The sequence below is a fragment of the Danio rerio genome, chromosome 8, assembly GCF_049306965.1.
Source record: "Danio rerio strain Tuebingen ecotype United States chromosome 8, GRCz12tu, whole genome shotgun sequence".
Lineage (NCBI taxonomy): Eukaryota > Metazoa > Chordata > Actinopteri > Cypriniformes > Danionidae > Danio > Danio rerio.
Genome location: NC_133183.1, coordinates 25,837,061 through 25,854,466, shown reverse-complemented (window position 1 = coordinate 25,854,466; position 17,406 = coordinate 25,837,061). Strand labels below are relative to the sequence as shown.

Genomic DNA, 17,406 nt, shown 5'->3' with positions numbered 1-17,406 from the left:
AAGACAGACAGAAAGTAAATTGAAAAATACAGAAGGAATTAGTAAATTAACATTAAAAGGAAAGGGTAAAAGATAGGGAAAGGAATGTAAAGAAATGGAGAGGAAAGGAAAGAGTAAAGGGAAAGGAATGGAAAGGAAGCAATGCAGCAGAGTACTGAGAAAATACATGTAATCTTAAGACCACCCTTAGTCCACATTTAAATTCTTGCGGCTGTGAAATGAGAGTGGAAGTGAAGTTCTGAGGCGCAGCTGGTTGTCTGTGAATATTTGCAATGGCATAATCGGGAATTGGCATAAACGTGGAAGGTTTCTTGGTGAACCCTTCAATTAAGTCCAGGGTTGCACCGCAGAAGCCCTTTTTCAACTCAGCAGAGCCCATTTAAGAAGGTGAATGAGAGCAAGACGGACAGTCTGCCACAGGGATTGGAAGAACACGCTGTAAATCATCCGGGGATCCTGCGTCACGCATTGGCTTTTGAGCGGCTGCGTGAAGATTGAGGATAAAACTCATCTGAAATATTTATCACCCTTTCACTGATCCAGCCCCTTACACATGACTGTCAAGAGAGAGAGATGCTGCATCAATAATTACCAAAGAGGAGGTGCTGGGAGAGATAGAGAAAGAGACAAACAGAAAGAGCGGAGTGGGACAGCTCATCGAGAGAGAGAGAGAAGCAGATTCCTGTGTGTCAGCATCAAAGGGAATAACTCACATGTCAAAGCGCAGATTCTGCTTCTCCTCAAAGAAATAGTCCAAGATGTACTTTCTCACAAAGTCTGGGTTCAGGGTGTTGTCGATGACTTCAGTTCTCCCAAACTACACAAAAAAAGAGAGAGAAACAGCTATATTAAGATTAAAATATCTATATTATGGCTACAGACAAGTCTACATTACTGTTCAGTTCGTTAACTGCTGGTTTCTGTGAGTCCATAGCCTTAAGAAAAACTGGGACAGGAAGCGATGATATTTTGAGAGGTGAAGTGTTTCTGCAACTAATGAACAACAGCAACCCCTGCTCGCTGTGTGTGTGTGCGCGTGTGTACATGTTTGCATGCAAATGAAGAGTACACAAGTAATAAATATTCAAGAATATTCATGAGTTCAGGGCTCCGAGAACACATGCTTGGGATGTCACTTTAATGACAATCTATTCATCCACCTTCAGTACTGTAAACAACTGTGATTTTTATGCTAATGTAAAAATAACAGTTGGGCACCAGTTTTCTGTCTAATACAGGAATGCAGCCATAATCAACCCTCTTCAATACATTCCTAGAGTAACATCCAAGGTTATTATAGTTAACAAAAACGAACATCATTCATTCATTCATTAATCTGGGGTCACCAAAGCAGAAAGAACCGCCAAATTCTCCAGCATGTGTTTTACACAGACAATTTTAGCTTACCCAATTCACCTACGTATATCACGTCTTTATACTGTGGGGGAAACCGAAACACCAAAAAGAAACCCACGCAATCACGGGGAGAACGTGCAAACTCCACACAGAAATGACAATTGACCCAGCCTAGGCTCGAACCAGCAACCTTCTTGCTGTGAAGTGATCTTGCTACCCACTGCGCCACAGTAATGCCAACAAAACTGAACAAAAAATTTAAACTAGAAAAACATTTTCTTTAACTGAAACAAAAATAAAAACGTTTTTTTTAAAGAACTAACTGAAACTGTTTTGTGTACTCACAAAACAAACTGAAACTAACTGAAATTATAGCAAAAACATCCTTCGATTTCGTCTTTGTAAATGTATTTAATACAGACTGTTACCCTTTTAGAATCTACAGAATTTACTTGGCGCTGCCAGGTGTTTGACCCTTATGTTTGGCATCTCAGAGTCAGTAATCCTAAAGCCATTGGCCATACCAAGCCGGTTCCCCTCCAGTCATCCTCACTGTTGCTCCCATGACAAAAACAACAGCTGGACATAAGAGCAGCACGGTAACAGCATTAAATATGGCCCGAGGAGAAACTTATAAGTATCAATTTAACACCTTTGTGCCCGATAATGGGTTTTACTTCTGTATTAGTGGTTGCGATTGTGAACAAATCTGAATCTTCTACAATAAGTGTTCTGGTTGAACTAATTCATCAATTGAATCATTTGAATTTATTCACGTCTTAAATAACATTAAGCACTTATCCACGTACAACTTACTTTACCTCTGACTCGAAATAAACCAATATATATTGAGTTATTCAGTTATTAAAACAGTACACAGCGCATGCATGAATCAGTGAACCGAACCGAACACAAACAGTACTTGACAGCTTAATGTGACTGAACTAAACTTAAACAACTGCAGTATGGGTAAACTAAGGGCTAACATGAGAGGATCTGGCAAAACATAAGTTTATTTCATAACAGTAAAATGTAATGCAATTAAAATAAGTGAATCATGCTACAGATTTGTTGCAAAACGTAATTGTAAAAAAACTTTTCAGATCATGGTGATGTTCTAACTGACTGAAATTATGATTGCTGACTACATATTCTTGATATGTTGAGTCCAAACTATGGAAGATTGTCACAAAACAAATATAGCTTATCTTTAGTTGAGTTTTTTTTATACAATACTCTGATGTTTTTGAATCTTGCATGTAACAAACATCCTAAATTACAAACAAAAAACTAAAACTAACACTGAAACTAATAAAAACTAAAATAAAACTAAGCAAATTCAAAACATAGAAACTAATAAAAACTAGTGAATCTAACTCTAATACTAAATAAAACTAAATTAATTTGAAAACAAAAAGTCAAAACGAAATAAAAACTAAAACTAATGAAAAATCCAAAGCTATAATAACATTGGTAATATCATCTAAAAAAAAGTCTTCAATTAACTGTTGACAAAAGCTTTTCTTTATAAACAGCATATGTATAAATGTTTTGAGTATAAGGGAAGAAGGAAAAGAAAGAGGAAGGGTAAAGGTAAACGGTAAAGTGAAGAATGAAGGGGGAAGGGAAATAGGAAATAGAAAAGGTGAAGAGGAAGGGTAAAGAAAAGGGAGAAAGGGAAAATAATAGGAAAGAGTGACAGGGAAAGGGGTAAGGGGGAGCGGAACGGGAAGGAGAAAATGTAAAGGAAGGAGTGAAGAGAAGAGAAGAGAAGAGAAGAGAAGAGAAGAGAAGAGAAGAGAAGAGAAGAGAAGAGAAGAGAAGAGAAGAGAAGAGAAGAGAAGAGAAAAGAAGCCTGTTGTTTCAGCACTGTATTCTTGAAAGATGCTCTGCAGTCGCTTCCCTCAGCTAATTGTGTTTCCCATGAATAATTAAACAAGATGAGGCAGATGAGAAATGCATAAATAAATGAATCACCAGAAGGGTGTTACAACATCCCAGCCGTGCAGAAATGAAGGAGACAGCTTATGAGGGAGAAGGGAATGATAAGGTGCTTTAAACATACTGTAAAGACCATCCCACAGCGCTCCGGTTTCATAATAGTCGATTATCTTAAAAACATCCAGTGTAATATATTGCTAATGTTTGAAACATATCTGTCTGATATCCTCTGCCGTAGTTTAGAGATGCATAAAATCATTAAGAGGCCATTTCTAAATGACCAGAGCCACAATCATCACAACTTAATAGAAGTAAAATTTGACTGACTTTAAATGTTAATGCTTAACAGGAGTGACTAACATTCTCAAGAAAAGCTCTGTGATAGCAGAGCTCAGTCATTAGCATTCAAAACATAATGCTTTATGTACTGCTAATACGACCTCACAGTCTGACTTCTCATCATTTCAGCAGCTGCTATAAATCATTTTGTTGGCCTGCTGCAGTTTATAAAGCCATAAAGCCTTTTTACTGTTTGTCATATGGTGCATTATTCTGCAAGAATCTCACTGGTTTCTAGCAACCTTTTTTTTGTCAAAATTCCTTTTCGAGCAAAAATCCCATTGGTGAGAGCAGAGATGCAAAGAAATGCTTTTAAGTTAAATCGCCAAACTGCTTCTAAAAGAGCTTTACCTCCTGTTGAGTGTTAAAGCGGCAACCAAAGCACAGCGAAAAACAGGGTGAAACATTTTGTCCAGACTGTTACTGTGCAAAACAAAAAGACAGAACCCACCAGGAGCATTAGCACAAGGTCAAATTCTGAAATTAAGTTACAAATGAAATACAACATTGTCTTATTTTGGTTCGAGACAAGAGACTGGAAAAAAATGATGTGCAAGAGCAGATAAATCACCTTATCCAAAACATAATAAGCCTACAACCATAGGTGAGTATAATTATCATGTGTTCTAAGTGCTGCACTCAATAATAGGGAAGCATCTACCCTCACTTTCTCATTACAGATAAAAATCTGGTCTTTTTTATGAACAGCTTTGGATATTACCGCTCTTAACGGCAGTCCACACCAAAAACAACTTCTACTATATGATTATTGTGACAAAGACTTACATTTTTGGAATTATTTTCACTATTTCTTACACCTGATGGACGATAAAAACTGAAAGCCTATGAAACCCAATAAGCATGAAACCAAAGGTAATGGGGAAAAAGAAGGGGGAAAAAATAGAAAAGAACATTAAAGCTTTAAGGGTCATGAAACCCTTGAAAAAAAAATTTTCAACAGATTTATGCCTGTTGAACATTAGAATCTGTAGCTGTTATTGTTCAGAACAACTGGTTAATTTTAAAACTTGCTCCACATATTTGGTTTAAAGGGGACCTATTTTACTGTACCCCTTTACTCCTAAAGATCTTTATCCCAAGATTTAAGATGAGTCTTTTGTGTCTTCAGAATGTGTTTGTAAAGTTTCAGCTCAAAACACCCATCAGATTTATTATACCTTTCATAATATTGGAATTTTCTGCTTTAAACACAATATAGCTGTTTTTGTTGCTTGTGCATTTAATGCTGGTTCTCCCTGCCCACCGTTCCCACGTGCCTGTCAGAGTGTGCCTCAATCTCTGCCTCGACTGCGTCAGATAAACAGCACAGTGACAGACATGAAGGAAACAAATTTTATGTAACGTTTGTGAGAAATACTTCAATAAGATCTTTCCCAATGATTATTTGATGGATTTGTTGTGGAGTTGCAACGATGAGTCTTACACAATGTCATTATAAAGTTCATGCGCACACACACACACACACACACACACACACAGACAACGAACACACACATAACACATTAAACACACACATGTTTAACTTTGCACTGTTTTAGCACGCCAAATGTGACAGGATACACATTAATATCCACTGCTATATGGAAATCCGTAATGGTAGTGTACAAAATAAACCTGATTTATTGTCCACAAACCTGGATTAAAGCGTCTTCTTTAATAATTGTACTGACATGCAGCTGTGGTGATAAAGGCAGTGAAATCGCTGTAATTCATGACAAACATGCACTGTTTAAAAAAAAATCTATAAAATCTTTTAAATTTATAACACCCATTCTTGATCACATTTAATGATGATTGTTGATCACAGCAAACTCAACAAATCTTTTATTCAAAGTTGCTTTGAGCACATCCTGTCTTGTGGATATGATTACACATGTTACTACAGACACATGTTAATCAATTCGGTGGGTGTGGAAATCGTTTTTTTTTCTCAGGATTTTTTAAAAAAGTGACTTATTGTCTTTATATCACCCCAAAATGACTGTGGACACACTACACCTGCACACAGTTCTGTCTAAGCAGCTTCCAAAAGATGATTTTCATCATAGGTGGCCTTTAAACGCAATATCAAGATGTCGTCACTGGTGGTGACATAGCATTGTTAGTACTTCAATGACGTGTCAGTGTCTAATTATTATGGGACTGAGCTTTATTATCCTATTAAATAACACTGTGAATTATTTTGTCAAGTTGTGAGACTAGGCATTATTTAGGTATTCATGATGGGTCACTGTGATAGCAGTGCTGTCAGATGTATAAACTTCTATAAGTATGTACTGAAATATAAAAAATGTGAAAGTAGCAGCATTTCCTATTTACATTTTGAGCACTGCTAACTCTATCAGCTGATCTATCTGCAGATTGACATGACTTTTAAATGAGTTGTTGGAATCAGTTTCAGACTGTTTTCTTGCAGCTGATGATTAGTAACGTTTAATTTAAAAAATATATATTTTGGCCTTAAACTTAATCTGGCTCTAAAATCGGCATGAATATGTAAAATTCATGATTATAGGGCATTTTGTTCATTGAGAACTGATTGGATTATTGATGGCTGCAATCTCATGAGAGTTACAGACCCATATATACTGCATATATATCATGCTATTTATATTTTTAAGTGCCCCTCCAATGTAAGTGCAATAGCAGGAGTGCTTTCAACTTGCTGAAGGGAACCATTTTCGCTGCTGCCCCTGCTGTGGAAGTCTGTGCTAACCACTGGCTTTTAGTGTGAACGGGCATATGATACTTAATTTCTGAATGAAATCTTATAGGTGTTGTATGTCATTTTCTACTGCAATAGCATTCAGAAAATATCCATTTTAGTTGGATTTTTTTTCAGTCAAGCAAAAGAAACTGATGTGGTTTCTGTCTGTCTATTATTCAATGCAATCATAAGCAGCTCATGCATAGGAAGCAGGAAACTGAGGGTATGGTGGCTGAAGCAGATCACTTATGTTTAACATAATACTCGGCTACATCATCGGTTGTCAGAAAGTTTGTGATATGAGAATAGGCTTTTAACAAAGAGGGGGTGTGTCTAATTAAGAAGCTGCGGAAAGACATCACCTTTGCCTCGTGGCAACTGTAAACAAGGCATTTAAAGCATAGGTCTCGAAATTGATTCCCGGAGGATTGCAGCTCTGCACAGTTTTGCTCTAACCCTAATCAAACACAGCTGATCCAACTAATCAAGGTGTTCAAGAGCTTAACCTTGCAGAGCTGTGGCCCTCCAGGAATTGAGTTTGAGACCTATGATTTAAAGCAGGGGTGTCCAAACTCAGTCCTGGAGGGCCGGTGTCCTGGGGAGTTTAGCTCCAACCCTAATCAAACACACCGGAACCAGCTAATCAAGCTCTTACTAGATATACTAGAAACATCCTGGATGGTGTGTTGAAGCAAGTTGGAGCTAAACTCAGCAGGACACCGGCCCTCCAGGTCCGAGCTTGGACACCCCTGATTAAAAGGCACATTTAAACCAAAAATTATAACTTAGGTTAGCCTCATGCTGTTTCAAACCTGTATGACTGTTTCTTTATTTTAACACACAGCAAACATTTTGAAATATAGTAACAAGTTTGATTCCAATTAACCAATTTGGAACAAAGGTAAGTGATGTAAATGATCAGAACTGAACTGTATCTTTTAATAACTACACCTTAGTTGTTTTGGATTCACTTGGTAGTACTAGCAAAGACTAAGCAATACACAAGATATGTCATCCGCACAGTTTTGAATGGGGTAAACGGAATGGTCAACATGGTCACTCTAGGGAAGAAAGCCCCACCTTCTAGTAAAGGAGGCAATAATCAATGGCTATAGACTGACGAGGGGCTCGTTCCAGCCGTTTGTTCTTTACAGAAGCCTTTGAAGCTTAATTGTTATGAACCCTCTGGGGTCCTCAAACATGCTGGAATCTCAACAAGTACTTTCCTAACAGACAATAGAAATGCATCTGCATAAAGCTTGAAAGCTCTACTTTTAAATGAACCAACTACACTTGAAAATAAAAGGTTCTGTAGTTCTGTAATCTGTCTAAAACAAACACAAGTCTTCTCGTCTGACCTCTTAATTTTAAATGAATTCCAACCTTCGGCATTCAAATGTAAATTACACAATGTCAACCACTTGAACGCCCACAAATATGTAAACAAAGATGTTGTGATTTTGGGAGACTATCTGCAGTCAGAAATAATCTAGAAATTACCTCAAAAGAGCAGTGCAATCAGACATGACTTTATTCAGAGGATGACATTGTGTAACACGCAAGTTACTGATTTTAATTACACAGTTTGACTGACAGGATATCTAATCGAAACCTACAGAAACAACTATAAAAGAGTTTATTTATTTGGATGCACATCTAAATTAGCTTGTGCTAACTCAAAAAGTATATGTTTTCTGTTATGATATTGAAAGTTTAAAGTCAAGATTTAAAATTCAGTTTTTGTTACATTCTGTAACGAACATAGCAGACACTCATTTATTCCACCACCAGAGGGATATTAACCCCGGAATATTCCCACCCCAAAATATTAACTGTGTGTTTCCTTTGTGGTAGTTCCGGTTACCACCGCTTATCAATTCCCTGTGTAGACATTCTTGTTGCGAAGTATAGACTTTTTCCACATTTCTGGGTTTCTCAGTAGCAAAAGCCGTCATAGTTGGAAAAACTTAGAGCGCAGTGAATGGGAGAATACAACAAATATTTTTTTTACAATTTTATTTGCTCAAAAAATAAACATTTATAGATTTAAAAATATATACATATTAAAAACTTTTAAGGATTTAAGATGCTTTAAGGCCATTAAACGCATCTTAAAAGGCTTATGAAAAGGGTTCATTGCCAGTTTACATCCTTACTGAGCATTTCTTTTTTTATTGTGTTTGCCTCATTGTTAAGATCTATTGCCTGCCTGTTAACCTGGTTCTTTAGATTTTGGAATCAGTTTGTTTCATTGTGTTGGACTGCCTTAACATTTGTATTAACCTTGCCCTTTTCAGACTGAGCCTCTGCCTGTACTTTGTATAGTTGTTTGCTCATTAAAACCTCCAGCATATGGATTTACATCATATTAATGTCTTTGCCGATGGCTCCCTTACACATCTCATTGGTAATTCCAAATACGAAATTTAATTGTGAGTTTGGCAAACAGTTTTGGAGAATTTTATGTTTTCCGATTCAATAGGATGGAAAATTGTATTTGCATGTCTGAGAAGTATTTCAAAGATGTCCGCCGAATGAAATGACTTGCCTTAAATGAACTTTGGTACTATTAAAATTATGAACACTGGTGTACTTAGATTCAACAAATAAGCTTCTCTAGTCGTGTTACACTAATATTCAAGCCATCGTGTTAAACAAATACACCAATTTTTACAAAATTCAATGGATTTTTTTTTAGACAGAGAATATTCTATACAACCCATTTAAGTGCATACCATTGGATGGCTTATCACATATTAATGTATAAAGAATTAAACACAGTAAACATTTTAGCAAAAAAAGCTAACAGAACATGGTATTCAGTAGCCGAAAATTTGGACACAATCATCCGGTCAATGCCAGGCAGCTTACGCCGTGTTAGCAACAAAGAGAGAGACACACATACTCGCAAATCTCCTGCTGAGACAGAGCAACGCAAAAAGAAAACTCCATCCTTATCAATCCCTTACAGCTTGACTGCCTCTTTTCCACTGCGGTTGGTATTATACCCAAACAAGAGGAATCTTACACGGGCCAGATGCAAGGAGAAAAAGTCTACACAGCTAATCGGAGTAAGCAACCTGCTCAAGTGTTACGTAAGCCGTCGTCTTTCATCGCAGGTGAAAGGTGTTCCATCAAACCTGGCTGCGAACACCACGGGATGCTTTTATTTTGGGTCAAAAGTTGTCACGGCTCTTTATGCGCCCCACCTGACATTTGCAACTGCCCCGCAAACACCTGCTCCAACAACTGCCACCTGCTAATAGGGGATTCAATTAAAAACGAACACAAACCGAGCCCTGAAAAAGAGTGCCGCAGTGCAATTTTGTCATATTTTTATAGCATGCACGGTGATGGATATGGTAGCCTGAGGACGGCCGATTTCTAACTGATTGCAATGACCTGCCAAAATCTGGGAGTCGGGACGCTTTTTAAGTGTGAAAAATCACTTTGGGTGAGCCTGGACGCATTACACATGCACTGGTCTATAACTTTCAGGCTGATCGACTTTAATGCTAATCGCTGACGGAAAGTGTACAATCATCTTAACAGCCAATCAGTCAGGGCCATGGGGACAGAGTGATGAATATTCATGAGGAGAATCAATGGGCAGTGATGGGCACTGGAGAGAGAGTGAAGGGGGTGGAGAGATACAGAGCAGATTAGGGTAAATGAGGGAGTCTCTGTCAGAGCTGATTATAGGTTTGTTTCTGAACGTGAACACTTACCTCACGCCACTGCTTAGACTCTGCTCCCTGAGTATATAGAATACACACTGAGAACAGAAGAGAAAGGGGGCAGAAATCAGCATCAATTATATTTTAGGAAACATCTTTTAGATAGTACAAACATTTAAATTCAAAGCCAACTCCTAATCTAATACTGATATAATGAAAAAAGATAAGTTAATTAAATCCCTGGAAAAATAAATAAATAAGTCTCAACGTCTTAAAGGTTTTTTATAGGCAAAAATGGGATTAAATTAAGGATGGATAAAGTAGTCTGCTTACATTTCTCTCATTAGAAATTCAAATTATAAAGCCCTGTAATTTATAATTTCCCACACTGTAAAACCCAAAAACTTAAGGTAACTCAAACCATTTGAGGAAACCGATTTCAACAAACCAATTGAGTTTAAAAACTAATCCAAATAAGTACTGTGAACCTAATCCATTTGAGTAAAAAAAAAGCAGTTTGAGCACAGTAAAGCCCAAAAAATGAAGAGAATTCAAACCAACTGAGTACAGTAAAACTCAGTAAGTTAAGTCAACTCAAACCGTTTAAGGAAACCGATTGCAAAAAACCTTTAGAAACAAATTAAGTTAAAAACAAATTTACTCCATGAGTAATGTGAACTTGCTCCATTTAAGTTGAAGTAATGTTCATTACCTTCCACACTGAGTTCAAAACTCTTTTCAAATGAACAGAATTAACTTTCAGTCAATTAGAGTTAACTACACTCATTTCATTTGATACAGCTGACAGCTGGGTTTTACAGTGCATTGCTTGTATAAAATTTCTAATTTAAACCAGAAATGTTAGAAAGGTATATTACCTGTTTATTATAGAAAACAATCTTCACTTTACTACAGAAAAATTTCATAATTTCCTATTTTACCTATTTTCAGAAGAAATCTTAATAGTTCTTCCAAATCATTTGGCCTATGCAGTTTTTTATTATTTTATAATTTAGTTCAACAAAGTTATGAACACTCTGCCCTCATCTAATATAATATCACATTTTGATGTATAAATATTTGTAATTTATTCCTTCAAAATGAATAATGTTACGGATGACCTGTTTCATAAAAAACATATTGCCTCATATATCACATTTTTGCTTATATATATTTTTAATTATTCAAAAATGCATCTATGGTTCACTCAGAAACTGTTTATATTCTATTCCTCTATGTGTACAAACAAATCTGAATTTCAGAGTGAATCATAACTAAATATTTGAAGCAAGTAAAATATAATATAATATAATATAATATAATATAATATAATATAATATAATATAATATAATATAATATAATATAATATAATATAATTTCTTTTCGGCTTAGTCCCTTTATTCATTAGGGGTCGCCACAGCGCAATGAACTGCCAACTTATCCCGCATATGTTTTACACAGCGGATGCCCTTCCAGCTGCAACCAATCACAAGGAAACATTCATACACACTCATTCACATATGCTTGCTTTTAGAATTTGACAATGTTAAACAACCAATATGAACCTATTAGGCTTTCATTAAAAATTGCACATTTTTTATATCTTTAACATAAAATTTCCCTGAAGAAAAGGCAACTATTAAGCAATCAAAGTCGTACTCGCGAAGATTAAAAATGCAATAAAGGCCATGCTATTTGACCCATTGCTCTGTATTTCATAATCGCATGTCTTCAGCGAGAGATTTACTGTACACGGGTCTAAATGTCTCCATGACTCAAGAAGCATTTGTATTCTGGAGGCCGAGTTCATGCTCTGCATATATTAAGCGTTTCTGCATTTTTGTTGATAGTGAGGAAAAGCTGTCACATTGTGATGCAAATTCTATGCATGCATTTTCGGCAACTTGGAGAAATGGCAGAGTAGACAAATTACAGGCAAAGTGTGGAGAGCAGAAGAAACTCAGAGAGGTGTGTGGAAGAGACCGAACCTGAGAACAACATAGTGTTCGTGAGTTACAAAGCCCGAGGACTAACTCTGTATATGCGAACACGTGTAGAAAATAGATTTTAAAGAGATTTTGGCTTCAAAAATAAATGCTTCAGCCATGAAAAAGAGAGATACTTACAAGGATCCGACTTGGAGAATGTGTCACGATCTAACAGGTTTCTGGGGAAACAGGAAGAACAAAGAAAGAGCTGATAAATTAGGTCAATTCGGTCAAACAGTTCAGGCATAAAATGACACAAAGGCCTCACAAATAAACCTGATGGAGCTCTCATTTACATCTTTTTTTCAGACCCCATCCATTTCCTTCCATTAGCAGCCACAAAAAGAGCTCTTGACATGAGATTTCGCCTCTAAGTGTTTTTGAAGATGCACCTCTATCATTCTTATAATGAAGCAAAGGCAGTGACATTACAGTTTTTACACACGTATTGTTCTCCAGTCACTCTGAAAATTCAGTAGTCCATTTGAAAGAATAAGGAACAGTATTTGGCTGCAGGAATAAGAGCAGAGAAAAAACTGAACAAAAAGAACAGTTTTATATACAGTGCTACACGCATTTACATACATTTTTGGGAGGCAAATTGAACCTCAATTCTAAATTTGGCAGCCTGTGCAGAAAGCCAAACAGAATGTAAAATTGACACTTACTGACTAAAAAAAAGAGAAAAAGGAATTTTGTCTTTAAATAAACCAAATATACAATAACTCTAATACCCACAAAGCACAGGGCATCAGTAATGGGAAAAATGCCGCTACTTTTTTTAGTAATGAGTAATCAAATGAATGACTGTTTCTCTCGTTACAACGCCATTACCGTTACTGACAATATTGCAAATGTGAGTTACTATAATTGAGAACACTACAGCAGTTTTCATCCAAACAGCATTTCTCTTAACCACAGAACCAATCTCTTTCTCAGGGGTTTGTGTGTGTTTTTGGGGCTGGGGCAGGACACATAACCAACCAGTGATGATCATAGGTGTGTCTGTGAACGTGATGTGACTGAGAACATGATGATTGGCTTAGATAGAGTCCATTTCCATCTTTTTACAAGGTAGCTCTTGCAAACTGGAAATATATTGATCAGATATGGCAGGTGATTTTTACTTTATTAGCCTACATATCAGTTTTATTTGCACTTTACAGTGTATATTATTAATATTACTATTATTATTGTGTATTTTTGGTATATTGTTCAGTATTATATTGAGCACTTCTTGTTAAACTGTTTACTTTTGTGAGCAAGAAAATACTTCAAGCAGGCTACAGTAGGTTATGTCTACCAGTTGTGTGACAGTTTTATAATTTTCATTTACATAATTCATATACAAAGAGAGTATGTACTGTATGTGTCATATTATTATTTGTTTATTTTTGGTACATTTCTTAAGAAGAAGAATTTATATTAAGATTTGTTTATTTACAATTCTTGTGAAGTGCAAGAAATACTTATAGTTCAAAACCATCAATAATGTTTTATTGTGCTACTATAATGATAATATTTAGAGTGATATGCTGAATTTGATGGTTGTCTCTCAAATTATCCTAGAACAACATTAAAATAGTGTAGATTAGTGTACAATGTTTTATATTTATTTTATAGTCATTTGACAAATTTAGTTTTTTTTTTTCTTAAAGTAACACAATAGTTACTTTCCCTGGTAATTAGTTACTTTTTTTATCATTTAACTTAGTTACTAACTCGGTTATTCTAATTACTCTTTTTAAGAAACATGCCCAAAACTGCTGGGCATAGTCCCATTCAAGACCCCTTCCAGTCTTAGCAGTAATATTCCATAAATAAAAACATTTTCTCCATGTTTTCAAAAATACCTCATTATATTTTAAAAACCGACCTGTTGGTCTTCCTTATAATAATGTAATAAACTGCATCATACTTTTTTTTTCTTTAACAACTTTATACTTCTCACTTGACTTTAATTTCAATTTTGCTTTATGGGATTGAAGTTTTTTTTTTATTAAATCTGTTAAATACACAGTATTTTTGCATTATTATCCTATACTATGCTTCAATTAAATGTTTGCTAGCTGGTTGATTTGATTAACAGGTTATAACACTTTACATAATCATTTTGGGAAATATATTTGGAATAAGCATGGTTAAAAAATAAACTGCTACTAATGCAAACTATTGGATTAGAGTATAACAAGCTTGTTTCACTCGCAAACTTTTAATCAAAATGATATTGACTTTATTTTCATGAGTGCAAAAAAATCAAAGAGTAAATATCTATTGGGATTAATTTTTTTTTCCTGTGAAGAATCCAGAAAAGACTGCAACATATCTGCATTACTGAAAGAAATCTTAGGCAATCTGAAAAACCTGATTCAACTTTGTCAAGAATTCAGATTTGACTGTTTATAAAGTTTACTTATCATTTATCAGGAAATAAAATCAAGTGTACTTGTATAGTACAAGCAATCAATTCATATATAGGCCAGGGGCCGGTTGCACCAGCAGGGCATAAGTTAAAACGTTTCCTAGTTGTGGCATAAAGGGACGCTAAATTACAACTTACACATGACTAAATATTTTTGTGTGGCACCACTAAACTTAGTTTAAACGCGACACTGGGTTCCAACTGAATATTTACGGCAGCCTCCTTCCATGTATAACAGTAGAAAAGAGATGATGGAGAGATTAGTTTACATTGAGGAGCCCACGACGATAATGAAGAATGTTCTCCCACTACTCACAGCTTTATGTTCCTCCTAAATCCTGAGTTTTTCTCCCCGTTCTTTTCTCTTTCATGTGTAGTATATAAAAAATATCAAGTTTATTGTTTTGATTACGTCATGTGTATTTTGTGTACATTCACAGCTCATGATGCTGGTATGTGCATCATCTTTTCTTAGTGACTGAATGCAATGCGAAATACTATAAAAATGCAATTTGTCATTTCAATATCAAATGACAGTTATACATGCATATACTGTATATAGTTGCAGAATTGTAAAGCAGTGTAACAATTTAAATGCTTCTCATTGGATTGGATCTCATTATTCAATGCCACTACGCATCATTTCTACGGAGAGATTACGACCCACTGTCTACACTTTACCTTAAGAACATGTGGTGCAACTGAAAATGGAAAAGATTTTGTTACAAACTAGCTAGTAGTTACTAAGCCTCCAAAGTGTGGACTCTGTGTTAAAACTTACAAACAGCACCTGGATCCTTATGTGCACTAAATAAACAAACCATCAATAATCATTATATTTAACTGGTTAATCTTCTTAAAAAGGCTGTCATTTCATATCATTCAATTATTTTTCTCTTATATTGCTGCATCACAGATTTTAAATTGGGATGTCATGTGCAAAAGCATGAATTGGGTTTTAGCTGAACAAGCTGTGAGAGTTAATGATTTGGAGCTTAGATTTTTATAGCGATTTCGTGGTTGGGTCTTCCTAGGGAATAATGTAAAAAGTACCAATTAGACTCCAGGTAGTGGTCCATCATGAAGTGTAAAATTAGTCTGACCATCTCCTGATTAAAGCAGCTTGGTTAAAATTATAAAGTGAAGCAAGTGATTCTCAGTGTGCCACTGTGATTTCACATATAGATCCTAAATTGAAGTGAATGAGAAATTCTGATTCAAAATAAAGATACACATTCTTTGTTCATTGATATCACACAAAAAGTACACATTTACAAAGAACGTGTATCAGTTGCATGTTCAGTATCAGTAACAGGGCTGCACAATATATTGTTTCAGCATTGATATCGCAATGTGCGCATCTGCAAAAGTCACATCGCCAGATATTCAATGCTGAGTCTGATTTATAGTTGACTAGCAGCTACAGAATTGTATTTAATTACTGCAATAATATTGGATTTATTTGATTTATGAAAAAAAAACCTACTTTAGAATTTTTGTCTACATCTAGTCCGATTTTCTGGTCTAAATATCTACATTTCAAAGTGAAAGCATGTTTATTTTACTTGTTTTTAAGGGAAAAAGTTTATATTTTCATTAATTTCTTCTGAAGTTGAAAACTAAACTATTTTCTTACTTGATTTAAGCATTTTTAGATATTTGGACTATAAACTACACAAAGCAAAGTAAGAAAAGCATTTTTTAGCATTGTGACTTCATTTTCTGTACCTGAATACTGTTAGACTATACCCAGAAACTGTCAAAGGCTACGTGTAAACGGCCCAAACCGCATGGAATCTGATCTTCTTAATTCAGATTTGTGCCATATGTAGTATTAAATCAGACGCTGATCTGATATTTTGCAATGCAACCGCAGTGTGAACAGTAATTTAGGATTTCATGTGACTTTTACATAATCTTTGAGCGACATGCGTCCTCATTCTTTGCTTCAAACATCTACTTCTTAGCTGCATTGTAAAATGGCACACATGACAATTACTTTACCACAGAAAGTTGGTTGTTCATTTTGAAAAAACAAATTGAAGGCAAAACTGGTGCTTGTTAAACAATCTGGTTAATGATTTGGTTGAACGCGAAGCTGAAGAGAGTTGGGGGTGTTGCGAACAGGGGATCCATGCACTTTCATTTTAAGAGGCAGCTTTCTCTCTGAGTGAAAAAGGGCAGGTGCTTAAGCACCAAAACCCCCCTTCTTCACTTGCCTGTTTTTTATAATAAAGTAAAATAAAATCTGCAAACCGGGATACTATGAACCAACTTCACAGTTCAGTCTGCGGCTGCTCATTAACCCTTAATGAGTTCACTACACCAGTGGTTAGAAAGACGCGCACCGCAGTTGTCATAAATCACAAATGAACAGTGTTTTTAATCACAAGTGACTTATTTTAGGTTTTAAATGGCGAAATACACATTAGTAGTAGTAGAACAACTCTTAACAGTTCATGAAATACACCACGGTTGTCTGTGAAAAGGGCAATAATCATATTAAGCATAATCTGACAACGTGCTTAATACAGAACACACTGTGTGCATAATTAGACAGTTTGTGCTGTCCGTAACTGTACTTTCAAGAGTTCACACTTAGATAATGCTCGACTTTGATAGCAGGTTTGGCATGCTGCCCCGGGAAAGAACCCTGAGATCGGAGATAGATGAGGACCATGATCTGTACACACTGTGAATCTGATATTGGCCACATTTATTACAACAATGTGAGCAGACATGCAAAAAAAATCTGAATTTGAATTTCAAAATGTGGGGGAACTGGAGCAACCGAAGAAAACCCACACGAACGCAGGGAGAACATGCAAACTCCACACAGAAACGACAAATTGGGCTGAGGATCGAACCCACGACCCAGCGACCTTCTTGCTTTGAGGCGACAGCACTACCTACTGCACCACTGCGTCGCCCCTCAAACTATCTTGTGAAACTGC

General features: G+C 35.9%; 1 protein-coding gene across 10 annotated transcripts in view; it reads right to left on the bottom strand.

Annotated features, from left to right (window-relative positions):
* Nucleotides 1-17,406, bottom strand: part of cpne5a (copine Va) — a 198,269-nt gene that overhangs the window by 124,806 nt on the left and 56,057 nt on the right. For all 10 annotated transcript variants that reach the window (XM_073909735.1, XM_073909732.1, XM_073909734.1 and 7 more), the window contains 3 exons: nt 12,169-12,209; nt 10,093-10,139; nt 714-817 (listed from right to left, as the gene is read on the bottom strand). Coding sequence is in view for 3 of the 10 variants with exons in the window: in XM_073909728.1 (XP_073765829.1) it covers nt 714-817; nt 10,093-10,139; nt 12,169-12,209 (192 nt within the window). In the remaining 7 variants the exon portion in view is untranslated. The remainder of the gene's footprint in view (nt 1-713; nt 818-10,092; nt 10,140-12,168; nt 12,210-17,406) is intronic.